This window comes from Schistocerca serialis, chromosome 1, assembly GCF_023864345.2.
Source record: "Schistocerca serialis cubense isolate TAMUIC-IGC-003099 chromosome 1, iqSchSeri2.2, whole genome shotgun sequence".
Taxonomy (NCBI): domain Eukaryota; kingdom Metazoa; phylum Arthropoda; class Insecta; order Orthoptera; family Acrididae; genus Schistocerca; species Schistocerca serialis.
Window position 1 is genome coordinate 1274479169 of NC_064638.1, and position 16890 is coordinate 1274496058.

General features: G+C 41.5%; 1 protein-coding gene across 1 annotated transcript in view; it reads left to right on the forward strand.

Moving 5' to 3' along the window:
* Window positions 1-15442, forward strand: part of LOC126419555 (myeloid differentiation primary response protein MyD88) — a 112559-nt gene extending 97117 nt beyond the window's left edge. Inside the window, exon 9 of the mRNA XM_050086747.1 lies at window positions 15085-15442. Within this exon, the coding sequence (XP_049942704.1) occupies window positions 15085-15234 (150 nt within the window). The 3' untranslated portion in view covers window positions 15235-15442. The remainder of the gene's footprint in view (window positions 1-15084) is intronic.
* Window positions 15443-16890: the final 1448 nt, after the last annotated feature.

Below are 16890 nucleotides of genomic sequence, written 5' to 3' on the forward strand. Positions count from 1 at the left end.
ATGGCAGTTCCACACAAATTACACTGAGCGTCAAAAGCTGAATGAGACATGCAGGGTGTAACAGAATATGAAAAGTGGATTTGTTTTCTGCGAGGGACATTTGGTACCACACACAATTACAGCAGATTGATGCAAAAAGTGAGTGTTCCATAAACAACAATAAACAATTGGCTTCAGTCATCAGTGGAACATTTTAAAGCTAGAACATTCCTCTATTTTTCTACATAATCAATATTGGGTATTGTATTTTTATAGCCCCGCGTAATAGCTAGAGAACCTTCTGTCCAAATTTTCTTAAGTGGTACTACTTCTCTCTCTTGTCTGGACTGAAGGAAGGGTGGCAGGATGGGGTCGCATAACTGTTACACTTGAGTACCCATATACTTCCACCAATTGGCAATGAATTTGATTGGTTTCCAAACTTACCACTGATTAATCTTCTCCTGAAATCTGTGTGAAGTAGTATGTCAGTCTGATGAGCTGATATTTATAATGACATAGACATCAACATCTACATGTACATGGACATGGATACTGTGCAAATCACACTTAATTGCCTGACCGAGGGTTCATCAAGCTACCTCCACATCATCTCTCTATTATTCCAATCTAGAGCAGCCGGCCGGAAAGCCGAGCAGTTCTAGGCGCTTCAGTCTGGAACCGCACGACCACTACGGTCGCAGGTTTGAATCCTGCCTCGGGCATCGATGTGTGTGATGTCCTTAGGTTAGTTAGGTTTAAGTAGTTCTAAGTTCTAGGGGACTGATGACCTCTGATGTTAAGTCCCATAGTGCTCAGAGCCATTTTGAAATAATCTAGAACAATATTCGGAGGAAAAGGGACTCGCACATCTTTCGGTTTGTGTGTGGATTTCCCTTCTTTTATTGAGATGATCATTTCTCCCTATGCATCAACAAAATATTTTCACATTCAGAGGAGAAAGTTGGTGATTGAAAATTTGTGAGAAGATTCTGATGCTACATTAAACACCTTTGTTTTAATGAAGTCCACTCCAAACACTGTATCATGCCAATGACATTGTCGCCTGTATTGCACGATAATACAAAATGTGCTGCCCTTCTTTGAACTTTCTCGGTGTACTTTTTAAATCCGATCTGGTAAGGATCCCAGACTGCGCAGCAGTACTCCAAAAAGAGGACAGACAGTCATAGTTTATGCAGTCTCGTTAATAGATCTGTTGCATTTTCTAAGTGTTCTGCCAATAAAATGCAGTCTGTGGTTTGCCTTCCCAACAACTTTCTGTGTTCTTTCCAATTTAAGTTGTTTGTAATTGTAATTCCTAGGTATTTAGTTCATTTTACGGTCTTTAGATTTGACTAATTTATCATGTAACTGACGTTTAATGGATTCCTTTTAGCACTCATGTGGATGACCCCACATTTTTCATTACTTGGGGTCCACTGTCAATTTTTGCACCACACAGGTATCTTTCCTAAATTGTTTTACAGAGTGTTTTGTTCTTCTGATGACTTTACTAGACGATAAACGACAGTATCATCTGCAAACAAACTAAGGCGGCTGCTCAGATTGTCTCTTGAATCATTTATATAGATAAGGAACAGCAGAGGGCCTATAACGCTGCCTTGGGAAAATTCAAAAATCGCTTCCATTGTACTCGATGACTTTCAGTCAGTTACTATGAGGTGTGACCCCTTTGACAGGAAATAACGATTCCAGTCACATGACTGAGACAGTATTCCATAAGCAAGTAATTTCACTATAAGCTGCTGTGAAAGTATCAAAAGGCTTCTGAAAAATCTTGAAATATAGAATCAATTTGAAACCCCTTGTCAGTAGCACTCAACACTTTGTGTGTGTAAAGAACTGTCTGTAATAGACTGATAAAAATGGAAAATGTTACACATTCAAGCACCAGTTCAATACTTACTGAACTTTGAGGAGTTCGCATCACATCATCATTACATGATTAACCTTTCATTTCATTTGGAACTGATATCATCAGTGTAAGATGTGACCCCCCCCCCCCCCCCCCCCTCCTCCTCCTCCTCCTCCGGCACAAATACATTCTGTGGTATGGAAACAAACAGCACCTGAATGTTATCTTTAGAGACACATGCTGTGTTAGTTAATGAAGATTGCTGGCTGGAGGCTGGTATGAAAGTGTACATTGTAGCTTCTCGTCCAAAATGTGCTCTGTGGGTGACAAATCAAATGACCACGCAGGATGGTCAAGGATCCAAACATTCATCAAGCTTCCAATAACATTTTTCTGTGTTTGTGACCGCATTGTCAATATATATATATAATAGAGGGAAACATTCCACGTGGGAAAAATATATCTAAAAACAAAGATGATGTGACTTACCAAACGAAAGCGCTGGCAGGTCGATAGACACACAAACAAACACAAACATACACACAAAATTCAAGCTTTCGCAACAAACTGTTGCCTCATCAGGAAAGAGGGAAGGAGAGGGAAAGACGAAAGGATGTGGGTTTTAAGGGAGAGGGTAAGGAGTCATTCCAATCCCGGGAGCGGAAAGACTTACCTTGGGGGGAAAAAAGGACGGGTATACACTCCCACACACACACATATCCATCCACACATATACAGACACAAGCAGACATATTAAAAGGCAAAGAGTTTGGGCAGAGATGTCAGTCGGCAGACGTGCAGAGGCAAAGATGTTGTTGAATGACAGGTGAGGTATGAGTGGCGACAACTTGAAATTAGCGGAGATTGAGGCCTGGTGGATAACAGGAAGAGAGGATATATTGAAGAGCAAGTTCCCATCTCCGGAGTTCAGATAGGTTGGTGTTAGTGGGAAGTATCCAGATAACCTGGACGGTGTAACACTGTGCCAGGATGTGCTGGCCGTGCACCAAGGCATGTTTAGCCACAGGGTGATCCTCATTACCAACAAACACTGTCTGGCTGTATCCATTCATGCGAATGGACAGTTTGTTGCTGGTCATTCCCACATAGAATGTGTAACAGTGTAGGCAGGTCAGTTGGTAAATCACGTGGGTGCTTTCACACGTGGCCTTGCCTTTGATCGTGTACACCTTCCGAGTTACAGGACTGGAGTAGGTGGTGGTGGGAGGGTGCATGGGACAGGTTTTACACCGGGGGCGGTTACAAGGGTGGGAGCCCCATATATGATGTGACTTACCATACGAAAGCGCTGGCAGGTCGATAGAAACACAGACAGACACATACATACACACAAAATTCAAGCTTTCGCAACAAACTGTTGCCTCATCAGGAAAGAGGGAAGGAGAGGGAAAGACAAAAGGAAGTTGGTTTTAAGGGAGAGGGTAAGGAGTCATTCCAATCCCGGGAGCGGAAAGACTTACCTTAGGGTAAGGTAAGTCTTTCCGCTCCCGGGATTGGAATGTTTCCCTCTATTAAAAACTACCAACGTTTTGGTCCCTGTTGCAAGCGAACTTCTTCAGGGTGTTTTTGTTTCCTGGTGAATGAGAAAACTTTGTTTCTTATATACCTGGAGGTATTGCTGTTATCTAATTCTGATAGGGTGTTTAGGATGAAGGGGAGGGATATTAGAAGTCTTTATTGGTGTTTTTATTATTTCTTTTCATTGGTGGAAACCTGATGATTTCATTGGTGTTTGCATTACTGCTTGTGACTGGTGGAAATCAGCTAATGGAAAACCTGGCAGCAGTTGTGACATGGCGTCGTTTTCCTGCTTTCTAGTGCCGGCTGAGGTGCGCCAGTACTCTGCGGCTGCTGCAGTCTCCTGTGTGCCTGTATGTGTTGCTTCACATGAGCTATCATCCTGTAGTGCTGTTATTGCTGGCAGCCAAGAAGTAAGAAGTCAGTGCCCATCTTCTTTGTTCGTGTTGACCGGTCACTTGGCTATTTCTATTGCCTCTGAACTCTTCCTCCTGAAAGCTGGGAGATCACAGTGGCTGCAGGTACATAGAGTACTGACGCACCACAGCCGGTACTTGGAAGCAGGAAAACAATGCCATGTCACAGCTGCTGCCTGGTTTTCCATTCGCCAATTTCCACCAGTCACGAGCAGTAATGCAAACACCAATCAAAACATTGTGTTTCCACCAATGAAAAGAAATAATAAAAACACCAATAAAGACTTGTAGTGTCCCTCCCCTTCATCCTAAACACCCTATCAGAGTTAGATAACAGCCACATCTGCAGGTATATAAGAAACAGTTTTCTCATTCAGCAGTAAACCAAGACACCCTGAAGGAGGTCACTTGCAACAGGGACTGAAACATCAGTAGTTTCATATACAAGGGTGTTTCAAAAAGAATATACATATTACAAAGTATTATTTTGTCCAAACTATCAATCGCTGAGCCATGGCTTGACTATTGGAGAAACGAATACATAGTCTAATTTATATTAATAGCCGCTAGATGTCAGTTGTCTTCTGTTTTGCTGTGTAACTGCCATATGTTTAAAATGGCTACTCTGCAGCAGAAATCATTTTGTGTTCTCGAGTTTGAAAAGTGCAATTCCGTGATTACAGTGCAAAGACATTTCAGGTGGAGGTACCAAATTGATCCTCCGAATGGATGGAATTCCAACGTAGTCCTTCAAAATCAACTCGTCATGCCAGTTGGGAGTTACAACTGCCTGCAACAATAATTTGGCATGTTTTGAGACGTCGGTTGGTTATGAAGCCGTACAAGTTACAGCTGTTAAGAGTTCTGCAATGTGATGACAAATGCAAATTTGTGGCATTTTGTAACGAGATTCTTGGTGCTATTGACAATGATAAGACTTTCGCACAATGCATTGTGTTCAGTGATGAAGCGACTTTCCATGTTAGTGGTCAGGTGAACAAACACAATGTTCGAATTTGGGGCCTACAGAACCCACATGCAGCCATTGAACATGTACAAGATTCGCCCAAAGTAAATGTGTTTTGTGCGATATCCCAATCATCTGTTTATGGCCCATTCTTCTTTGGTGGAAACATGGTTAACGGTCAGCAGTATCTTGCAGTGTTACGAAACTGGTTATTTCCGAGGCTGCATGAAGACAATTTCATTTTTCAACAAGACGGGGCACTCCCTCACTGGAATCACCAAGTGCGTGAATGTCTGAATGAAACTCTGCTGGATCTTTGGATTGGTCATCAAGGAGCTGGTGACTTAGCACATCTCATCTGTGCTCCACAGTCACCACATTTGACACCCTCTGACTTCTTCCTAAGGGGTTTCATTAAAGACAATGTTTATGTACTGCCACCCCTACAGAACCTGGAAGAGGTGAAGAACTGGATCCATACTGACATAAAATTAGTGAAGAAGGACATGCTTACCTCAGTGTGGGTGAAATTTGAGTATCAATGTGATATTGTTTGTCTTCTTGATGGAGGACGTATTGAACATCTGTAATCTGAACTGGAGAGGTTCATAAATATGTGTGTAAAGTGTCATATTTGTGTGTATTAAAGTTTAATAAATATATGCATTCTTTTTGAAACACCTGCAGTCACAAACCCAGAAAAATGTTACTGAATGTGACAATTGCTGCAGAAGCCTATGTTTATATTCGTCAAGCTGTTTGTAGTGTGAACTGCAGTGTGTAGTGTGTTTTGTCGTGCTGGAATAATCCATTTTTTTCCCTGGTCATGAATGTTATAAGGTTTCCCAATCTTGCCACATAGCAGTAAGCATTCAGCTTCCCTTCAAAAATTACCAAAACAATCCTGTTTTCATATCCTGTAGTCCTCATAATTATTCCAGAAGTTTTGGGGTTGTGGGTCTCTGGAATCACTGCTTTTGATTTCCTACAAAGTCATCTACGGGCGCATTAGTGTCGATCTGAATGCTGCTGACAGAAGCAAGACCCATATTGCTGAATGCCACAGAATGCTACCCAGTGTCCTGGTTGACTTTCGTTCTACACGTTCGAGTCTGTTTTTGGTGTTAAGGTGTCAGCAATACACAACACTTAGCAACTCAGGATGTGAATCCAGCTTTCAGTAGTCTGTTCCTGATTGATTGTGATGATGCTCTGCATGTAACCTCTACTTGTATTTCAGCTGTTACATTCTGTCTAGTCATCAGTTGAGCAATCCCACAATGTTCATGTTGTGTAGTACTTCCTGTAGTCCCCATTGTTCTTGTAATGAGCGATATTGAATGTGAAAAATCAGTTTAATGTGGAAATATCTACAACAAACCCACCTCAAACTCATTGTACTAAATCTGTTTTGAGTATGGAATAACTAATGATGGATTTGTGGTTACTTTTGCACCTCAGAATGAAATTTGACCTCAAGGTAAAATATATTCTGTAAATGCAGTTGCTTAACTGAAAATAGAATAACAACAATACAGGAAAGATAGATTACAACTGACCACATAGAGGAGATGATGATTCACAGGCAGGCACAGTGAGAGAGAATACTAAAGTGCGCGTCATTTATGACGGCGGCCGAGTTTAGGTTCGTTCTGCGCATCTGACTTCACAAAACTCCAGTCAGCCAATGAATAGAGAATGACGTTGCCACAGCTCCACTGCAGTGCAGAGCACGGACGAGTGTCTTCAGTTTTAGAAACGTTCAGTCATAAATAAAGTAATTGAACAAAAGCAATGTCTTGATAGCAGACTTTCTTTTATAGAAAGTTTGGAAAAAAACATTCTTTATACCAATTGGTTCATATTCCATTAATTAATTAAACCAAACAAGCAATAAGCCTCCTAATACAGGTGATAGCAATGAAAGGTGTTTGTATCATTCTCACTAACCGCTTTCTCGCAATAAAGAACAGCGGTAATTGTTTATTTCCTATTGTACTTCGACGAAACATGAGTAATTCATAATCATACCGACAGTGTTTGTCGATATTTTGCATGCTATTTTAAAGTCGTCTGGGAGATAGATTTAATGATAAGCTGCGTTAGTGTAATGGATAAAATGTATGACTGTTAAGTGAAAGGTCCTGAGTTCAAACCTTGATCATTGCTTAATATTTTCTTTATTTTAAAAACAATATAGAAGTGTCTTACTTCATAAATTTTATTCGTTTGAATGTAATTTTTTGAAATTTCTAGTGGCAACTAAAAACGAAAATACGGAAAGTATACACTATCGACTTTTACCTCTGCAAACTCTTCAAAATTTCGTGCAATGGTTTACTACATCTAATGCTGCACAATAACTGCGTTGAACATCGAAACAAAATTAAGTCATTTATGGGGGGAAGGAATCAGTCAAGAAGACGTGTAAAAATAAAATTTTTGGGCCAAATAGTTTTTGTGAAATCGAATGATAAAGTGTGTCAAAGCAGTCGAAATACCATGTGTCTGCACAGGCGAGCAGTGCAATGATGACAAAATGGCGCACATCGCGGAATGCAGGGAGCTCGTCTCTGTAGCAGCGAAAGGGTTAATGCGGCCGTGGTGGCTTTACTTTATAAACTACGCGCTCCCCCCTAAACGTAAGTTTGCGAACTATGCTATGGCGCTGCATCTCTTGGTGCGTACAACTGGCAACTCTGCACTCTCCCGCGTATGGGCGGGCATGCGGGAGAGTGTGAGCAGCTATCTGCTGGATTGGCTATAGTGGGAGTAAGGAGGTCGCATGTAGTTGGTAGGGGGAAGGATCGCAGGGTAGGGATGGGGGAAGATGCTAGTAGTGCCAGTTGAGAAATTCAGGAACATGGTGGGGACAGGATAGGCTTTGCTAGGTGCAGCATCAGGAGGCTGTGCTGGGTGGAGAAGGTAGGGAGGGGGGAGGAGTGGAGGGAAGAAGTTGAGAAGAGAGAGGATTTGTTGGTGCATTGCTGGTATAAAACATTGTGTGTGTACTGCAGTGGGATGAGCGAAGGGCACAGGCTGGTGGAATACGGATGGGAATTAACGAAGGTTGAGAAGTTGTGGGAGAGTGTCTCACCCGCATAATTCAGAGATGATGGATGTTGGTGGTAAGCATTCCGATGGCACTAGCTGTGAAGCAGGCATTAAAATGAATCACATCATGCTGGGAAGCATGTTCAGCCAGCAACTGGACGTTCCACCAGTCTCTTGGCCACGATTTGCTAGTGGTCATTTATGCGGTCAGGCAGCTTGTTAGTAGTCACGTCCACGTAGAATGCAGCACAGTGGCAACAGGTAAGTTTGTGGTTCACAAGGATGCTTTCACAGTTTTGGTAGGATAGGTAATGCCAGTGACAGGAGTGGAGTTGGAGGTAGTGAGAGGACGTATGGGACACTCTTGCATCTGGATCTACGCAGAGATATGAGCCACGTGCAAAAGGGTTGGGAGTATGGTCTGAATGAGGACAGACAAGGATACTGCATAGTTTGGGTGGGCAGTGGAATACCTCCTTAGGAGGGGTGGGAGGATTTTTCTCATTTCTTGGGCTTATCAGTGTTTAAAAATAGAGTAATTGTTCCAGTATACCAACCATAGTAAATTCATATTCCTACTCTTGGTACAGTTGGTGAATACAGATTCCGTTTTTGCACGGAAAGTTCAGAAATTCAATCATTATTTACATTTTGGAAGATATGTACTACACTTCTAAATGTTATTTCAATATTTGAGGTGAAATCTACACCTAAAATGGTCCAGTTACAATATTGAAATTATTAAACATATCCTAATAATAAGCCAGGATTTCTTCAAAATGAAATACTAATAGGTGCTGCTAATGATGTAAAGATTATTAATAATCTTTAAATGATGGATGCTCGTCACCACTTCATCTACATCTATACTATGTGAACCACAGTGAGGGGCATGGCAGAGGGTATGTCCCTCTGTATGGCTGTCTCCTATTCCTTTCAGGTACTGAGTGAGTGCAGGAAGAATGATTGCTGTTCAAATTGTCTCTTTGTATGCTGTAATTAATCCGAACTTGTCCTTGCTATATCCATGGGAGCAATATGTAAGGGGTCATAAGATATTCCTCGTCCTTAGGATACTTTCAAGGGCCTGCCAGTTAAGTTCTTTAAACATCACTGTGACACTCTCCTGTGGTCCAAACAAACCTATGGCTGTATGGGCTGCCCTTCTCTGTATACATTCAGTATCTTATGTTACTCCTATTTGGTACGGGATGCACCAACTTAAGCAATATTCTACGGTGGGTCACATGAGTGATTTGTAAGCAATATCCTGTGTACACTGATTGCATTTCCCAAGTATTCTATCAATAAACCAAAGTTTGGTACCTGCCTTACTCCCATTATGATCATTCCATTTCATGGCCCTATTCACTGTTACATCCAGGTATTCGTACGAGTTTGCCAGTGCCAGCTGCAGCTCACTGATATTATTTTCATTGGCTGCTATGTTTTTTTTCTTTTTGTGAAGTGCATAATTTTACATTTCTGAATATTTAAAGCAAGTTGCTAATCTTCGATCGACTTTGAAATTTTATCAAGGTGTGACTGGATATTCGTGCATCTTAGTTCAGACTGTACTTCATTATAGACAACTGCTTCATCTGCAGAAAGTCTAAGGTTATTATTAATAGTGTCTGCAAGGTCATAACTATACAGCATGAATAGTGAGGGACCGAACATGCTTCCGTGGGACATACCGCCATTAACTTCTACGTCTGTTGATGACTCTCCGTCGAAGATAATATGCTGTGTCCTCCATACTAAGAAAACCTCAACCCAGTCACAGATTATGCCTGGTACCCCATACAATTTTACTTTTAAAAATAAGCATAGCTGTGGTACAGATTGTGAGTCAAATATGGTACAGATTGTGAGTCAAATACTTTGCCAAAATTGAGAAATACGGCATCTTTGTTGACAGCCAAGATTTGTGGTTTTCAGGATGTCGTGTGAGAAAAGTGCGAGTTAGTTTTAAATGATCAGTGTTTTCGAAATCTGTAGTGTTTGGCATGGAGGAGATCATTTTGTTCAAGATACATCGTTATGTTTGAGCTCAGAATATGTTATAAGATTCTGCAACAAATGGATGCTGATGATATTGGAAAGTAGTTTTGTTGATGACTTTTGCTACCCCTCCTGTAGACAGTTGTGACCTGTGCTTTCTTCCAGCTGTTGGGCACAGCTTTTTGTTCAAGGGATCTACAATAGATTATAGTTAACAGAGGGGCTAACAGCCACAAATTGGGTATAGAATCTGATAGGGAGTCCATCAGGCTCTGGCTTGTTCCGCAGTCATTGTGCTACAGCCAATTGTTTGTGTAATCCGTCAGTGTGAAGTTCCCATGTCCCTCATGCCTGTGATTCGACCTTTCTCAAAGTTTGAAAGATAACGATAAGTTGATATGCGCTTCCTGTGGGTGTGCTGTGTTGTGACTCCATCTGAAAAGTTCCAATAAAATTAGAAGCACTCATGTACTAAATACAGCTGCATTAGGAAGATATTTCAATCAATGTATCTCACAGCAATGGAAATACTGGAGTAGCAATTTGGAATATCAACACAATTATGAAAAGGAAAGATCGTGACTCACCATAAAGAAGGCTTTTCGAGTTGCAGGCAGGAACAACAAAGACTGTTACCCATTGATCTTTTGGCTGAAGCCTCCTTCAAAAAGCGAAAAACACACACACACACACACACACACACACACACACACACACACACACACACGTACGTGCCTGCGCGCGTGCAAGCAAGCACACTTCGTGCACACATGACTGCTACCTCCAATCACTTTGGCCAGGATGTTACGAAGCAGCAACGCAGGGTGGGCGGGGAAGTGGGAGGGATAGCAGGATTGGGGTGGAGAGAGAGAAGTCAGTGCAGCCTGGCGGGAAGTGTGGTGTTGTGACAAGATAGTGGCTGGACAAGGCTACCAGGTGCAGCATCGGGAGGCTGTGGAGTGACGGACGGACGGTGGGAGGGGGGGGGGGGGGGGGGGGGAGGTGAATGGGGAGCTGGAAAGGAGAGGAGCAGAGGAAGGGAAAAAGACCGGTGGGTGCTTTGGCAGAGAGAGGCTCACAGGAGGGTTAGGGGATGTGAATTCAGAGGAGGTGATAGGACAGGGAGTGGAAACTGGTAGGTGGAGGGTGTAGGGACAATATGTTACCATAGGTTGAGGCCAGGGTAATTTTGGGAGCAGGGTGTGTGCTGTAAGGATAACTGCCATCTGTGCAGTTCAAAAAAGCTGGTAATGCAGGGATGGATCCAGATGGCATGAGTTGTGAAACAGCTGCATGTCGTGCCATATATTGGCAGAGGCCATTCATCCTGGTGGACAGCTGGTTGGTAGACATACCAATATAAAAAGCTGTGCAGTGGTTGCAGTAGAGCTGGTGTATTTGGTAGCACTTAATCATGGAGTTTATGGTGAAATACTATGCCGTTCCACGAGTTATTTTCACTCGGACAGCGTTTATCATTAATTATTCACTCAAAATTCATCTGAATAAACAATATTTATTTTCAGGGAATGGAAAGTTCTGACATCCCTCAAATATTCTTCTCACTAAGTAACAAAATTATAACTTGCCTCGTGCTAGCGCACGTCCTCAACTTAAAAACTGTGGCATGCAAGAATCTTTTTAACAGGTAGAGACACCATTAAAATTTAATTCTTTTTCCAGTTGCTGTGAGGAGCTTCTGCACAATAGGAAGTCTCATTTGCAGTAAACAGGGATGTCGTAAAAAGTCTCTTACCAGAGCCGTCTCACAGTTTTTGCACTGAAACCTGTATTATTCAGATGTCAGATGCATTTAATCAGGAGTTCAAAGAGAAGATTCAACAGCAGAAATTCTCTTTCAGATTCTGTAATTGTTCTTACAGGAATGCAGACATTGGCATTGCTTTGTTTTATTATGTATTTATTGTTTCCTCACCTAGCTTCCTGATCAATGATTGTATAATATTCCTTATTGCATTTCTAGCCTCCTTATGAATGCATGCAATATAAAGACAACTGTGGAGGCAGAAGAAATCACCTCAGTGAGCACAGATTCGCCAGTGACTGAATTAAACACTATTCTTTGTAAGTGAAAAACAATAACAAAATAGAATGAGATTTTCACTCTGCAGCGGAGTGTGCGCTGATATGAAACTTCCTGGCAGATTAAAACTGTGTGCCCGACCGAGACTCGAACTCGGGACCTTTGCCTTTCGCTGGCAAGTGCTCTACCAACTGAGCTACCGAAGCACGACTCACGCCCGGTACTCACAGCTTTACTTCTGCCAGTACCTCGTCTCCTACCTTCCAAACTTTACAGAAGCTCTTCTGCGAACAGAAGAGCTTCTGTAAAGTTTGGAAGGTAGGAGACGAGGTACTGGCAGAAGTAAAGCTGTGAGTACCGGGCGTGAGTCGTGCTTCGGTAGCTCAGTTGGTAGAGCACTTGCCCGCGAAAGGCAAAGGTCCCGAGTTCGAGTCTCGGTCGGGCACACAGTTTTAATCTGCCAGGAAGTTTAATAACAAAATAATACCGACAATTTCTTGGATGTCTGATAATACAGACATTAGCCAGTCACAGGGAGGAAGGAAATGAGGAGGTGGTCTGTTTCTCTGCTCCTTGCCTCTGATCTGCTACCGAACACAATCAGTAAATAGGTGCTCAGCAGGGGAGGAGTGTTTGGTGAAGCAGGTGGATGGATTCGGTCCTTGTCTTCCATATATTCCACTAAGAAGGAGAACATTCAGGGATGTGGAACGAGTAATGGCTAAGAGATGCTTGGATTTCACAAATAAAAATATCTTATGGTTTTTTATGTAGTTCAGATTACATACATACTTTTTATAAAATGTTTTAAAATATCACAGCCCCCCCCCCCCCCCCCCCCAGCAAAAAAAAGTTTATATGAGAACATAAGTAAATTCACTGAGATCTTACCTTCAGGTGGCTGTATGTGACTTTCATAAACTTAGTTATTGTACTTAGCCTTGCTAATTACTAGCCTAAATGAAATATACAGTGCATAAATAGATTAAAGAAGAGATCTATTACTGTTACATTAAACTATTTCTGATAAATTACTGAAACAATAACAACTGTGTAACATACACTCTACATTCTAAAATTGTATGACCTTATAAAAGGGCTGTTTGAAAAGTATCTGACTCTTACTTATAAAATCAATCTTTATTTAGATACAACTGTTTGACACTTGTCACCTTCAGAGTAGTCCCCTTCAAGTTCTACACATCTCACTCAACACCGCTGCCACTGTTGGAAACATTGCTGGAAAGCCTCTGTTGGTATGGTGGGCAGATGCTCCTTTGAATTCTACATAATGTCTTCCCCGTTCTGAAATCTGGTTCCTTTCAGAATCTTTTCCGTTTTAGGGAAAAACCAGTATACACTCGGTGCTAGGTCAGGGGAATAGGGAGGCTGACAAAACACAGCTGTATTGGGTTCGACTAAAAAACTGATAGTTAATTGAGAACAATAAGTGAGTGTGTTATCATGGTGAAGGTCCCAGCTGCTCGCTGGTCACAAGTCTGGCCATTTGCTTCTCACTGCATCACAAAGGCAGTGCAGAACCTTGTATCAGTACTCCTTATTGACATTAGTATCTTCTAGGAGTGTACTTGTGATGAACCATGCCATTGAAGTCAAAAAAGACAGTCAATATGACTTTCACATTGCTGCACACCTGCCTCATTGATGGGTGCTTCCATTGTGATGACTGGAACTTTATTGGTGACTTGTATCCACAAACCCAGGACCTGTCACCAGTTATCATTGTGTTAAGAAAGTTAGGACTACTGTTCACAGTATTCAGCACGTCCTGCGTGATTTCCGTATAAAGTTGTTTCTGTTCAGTTGTTAGCAACTTATGGGATAAATTTTTCTGAGGCCCTCCTGAGGTCCAAATGTTTTGTTAAAATGTAACGAATGCATCCAGTACTAATTTTAATCTTGTCTGCAAGTTCTCTGATCGTGATTCACCTATCCTGCATCACCAGGGTCCTTAAGTGATCAATAACAACCTCATTTGCAGATGTTGAGAGCATGCCTGAGCATGCTTAACTCATCAGTCTTCACTGATGAGCAGCCATTGAAGGAGTTGTACCCATTGCTTTGTCCCCAAAGACATGTCGAGTCTTGTGCATTGTTTCAATTGAGAAGCAGCCAAGCTGAAAACAAAATTTGTCGCAGTGATGTTGCTCCACATTTGTCGCAGCAGAAAATCTGAGGCCATCCACTTACATGTGTTTACTTGTCAATGGCCAGCCAACAGCTAGTTGTTTCTGCATTGGTGGTAAAAAATCAGGCAGAAAGTACTAATGTCAAGTACACTTAACAAATATGGAGCCTGTGCACATGCCTCAATACCATTGTTGGTTTCAACAATAAGAATAAAGGTGGATACTTTTTGAACAACCCTTGTAAAACATAAGATGCCAGGCTTTGACATTCATGATGGAAATAGTGTACAAAATACTCATTCAGACAATTCTTGAGTATACCTTTTCAGTATGAAGTAATAGAAGAATAGGCAAGAATCAATGAAGGGTGGTGCATGTTGCAAAATGCTCACCATGAGAAAATTAGAGAAATTAGAGCTCATACAGGGCCATATGAATGGTCATTCTTTCCACGCCCCATTCACTAATGTAGCAGAGACTGGTGGAAATGTTTGTGGTACCAGAAGTACCCCTGCCACACACTGTTAGAAGAATTACTGTGTACAGATGTAGATACAGATATGCTTAAATTACTGTTTTGATAAAGCCTATTCCTAGACATTTTAGTGTTTGTGACAAGAAATGAAGAGCTTTCATAGCAGGTCTGGAAAAATTTTTGTTTTCCATTTACCAACAAGCATAATAAATTCTGGCCTTATTGTAGAGAACAGGACAGTAGAAAGTATTTTCTACTGTGTTAATTCATCCTCATCCTTCATTGTTAATGCCTGTGATCTTCCTGCATTATGTCATGAAACACATGTGGTTTCCTGAAACACCTGTGGTTAACTATCCTGTCTGTCCTGTCAGATAATGTCCTCAAACCTTTATGACTACCCACGACATAGGGAAGAGGTGAAAAATGGAATGTTAGCTCACATACTGAATTTGACGTATTATAAACATCTGTAAAGGAAAAAACATTAATACTATACTGATGGCTTGTATAAACTGTTATCATTATGCTAACTACCAATAAAAATGAATGAAAAACATTCATCATATTGTTCCAGCAACATACATCTTCTGATGGCAAACGTCTAAAGAAGAGCAAATCACCTAGTCTAGAAAATCTCAAACCGAAGGCTTGGTTGAAGCGATTTCTGCCATCGTCCAGTCACAAGAAGAAAGGCAGTAAAGTAGCAGAAGGATATGAATGTTAAAAAAACTTGTTACGATAAAGATTTTCTCCGCTCATAAATACCTTATGATAGTTCTTTCACTTTCCATAAATGTGTGTAAATGTATATATGGATGTAAATAGTTAATTTTCTGCTGATGTTAGAATTGTACATAAAAAATGTGATACTGTACTGCTACAGTGTTCGTTTTCTCCATATTTGTTAGTAAAATATATATTTTATTACAAAAGTAAGGCATTTTATGAATTTCTGAAAGAAGGGACAGGCATTTGATACTTCACGTCCCACAAGTGAACTATCTGTTGTACTGTAATTCTGTACAAAATGTAACATTATCTGTATATGTTATCCAGAACAAAAAATGCTTGATTTCATTTGAATAGTTTATTAGCAATCAGATGTAATTTAAAGATTTATTTTTTATACAAATATACTATACAATTATACTCTAGACTTTTATACAAAAACTAATTTTTTGAAGTAGTTTGTTGTAAAATTTACTGCCAGTTGTAAAGTATTTTACAGACTGTATAGAAGAAAGTGTTCTTTCATGAAGGAAGATAAATTTTTTTTTTTTTCTTCTTGCTGTTTAAAGATGGACGGAAGCAATGAAGGTTCCATTAGCTCTCTGACTGCTGCAAGATTCTCGACAAATACTGTGTTCAGTGTAACACTGTTATTGCCAAATCCACCTACCTGTGCTGGGTGCCTGGGATTGAATAATTTGTGTCTCATGCTGTATTTATTCTCCTGGGAACACAGTCTTATTGTAGGAACCTTCAGTGCTGGGCAGGAGGGTTTGCATGCCTCAGTGATGCTGAGGGCTATGCTGACAGTGATGTAGTTACTGGCAGGGACATCCAAGCTAGACAGGCCTCAGATTGCAGGAGTCTGACAGTGTGTTCCACAACTTAGGGAATGGCAGGCTGTTTTTTCTCCTACGGAACTCCACCAGCAGTTGTTGGGGTGGCCATGGCAACCCCTGGTTTCCTGAGCTGGGGACTGCTCTGTGCTGATGAGGTGAATGAATGTTGAGATAAAACAGTCTCTAGCAGGCAACCTCTGGGAAACCTGCTGCCCCCCGCCTTCCCCATCAGGCATGCTTAAGCACACAGGGCTCTGCATGGGTCGACATTTGTTTCCCCTCTTCCCCAACGGCTCGTGGGATTCCTAAGGGCCGGCCGTGGTGGTCTAGCGGTTCTAGGTGATCAGTCCGGAACCGCGGGACTGCTACGGTCGCAGGTTCGAATCCTGCCTCGGGCATGGATGTGTGTGATGTCCTTAGGTTAGTTAGGTTTAAGTAGTTCTAAGTTCTAGGGGACTGATGACCAAAGATGTTAAGTCCCATAGTGCTCAGAGCCATTTTTGATTCCTAAGGAGCGGTCTCAACTTAAATCTGCTCCTGAAGGGAGTGGTGTACTTTCAGGCGGTACCTTAATCCATCCAACAAACAGAGCTCAGATGGTCGTCTGCCCAAGACATTCTCTCAAAATTATAGTAACAGGACACTGTTCTGCAATAACACTTCTGTCCTAATCAAGGAAGCAGAAAGAACCTTTGAGAAAATCACCCATATGTTCACAAGGTTTACAGGGTTCTGCTGGGTCCTTGAAAAGTGTTAAATGACTTCATGAAGGCACTCTTCTAGTTCAGACTGCCAGATCACAGCTAGACCTT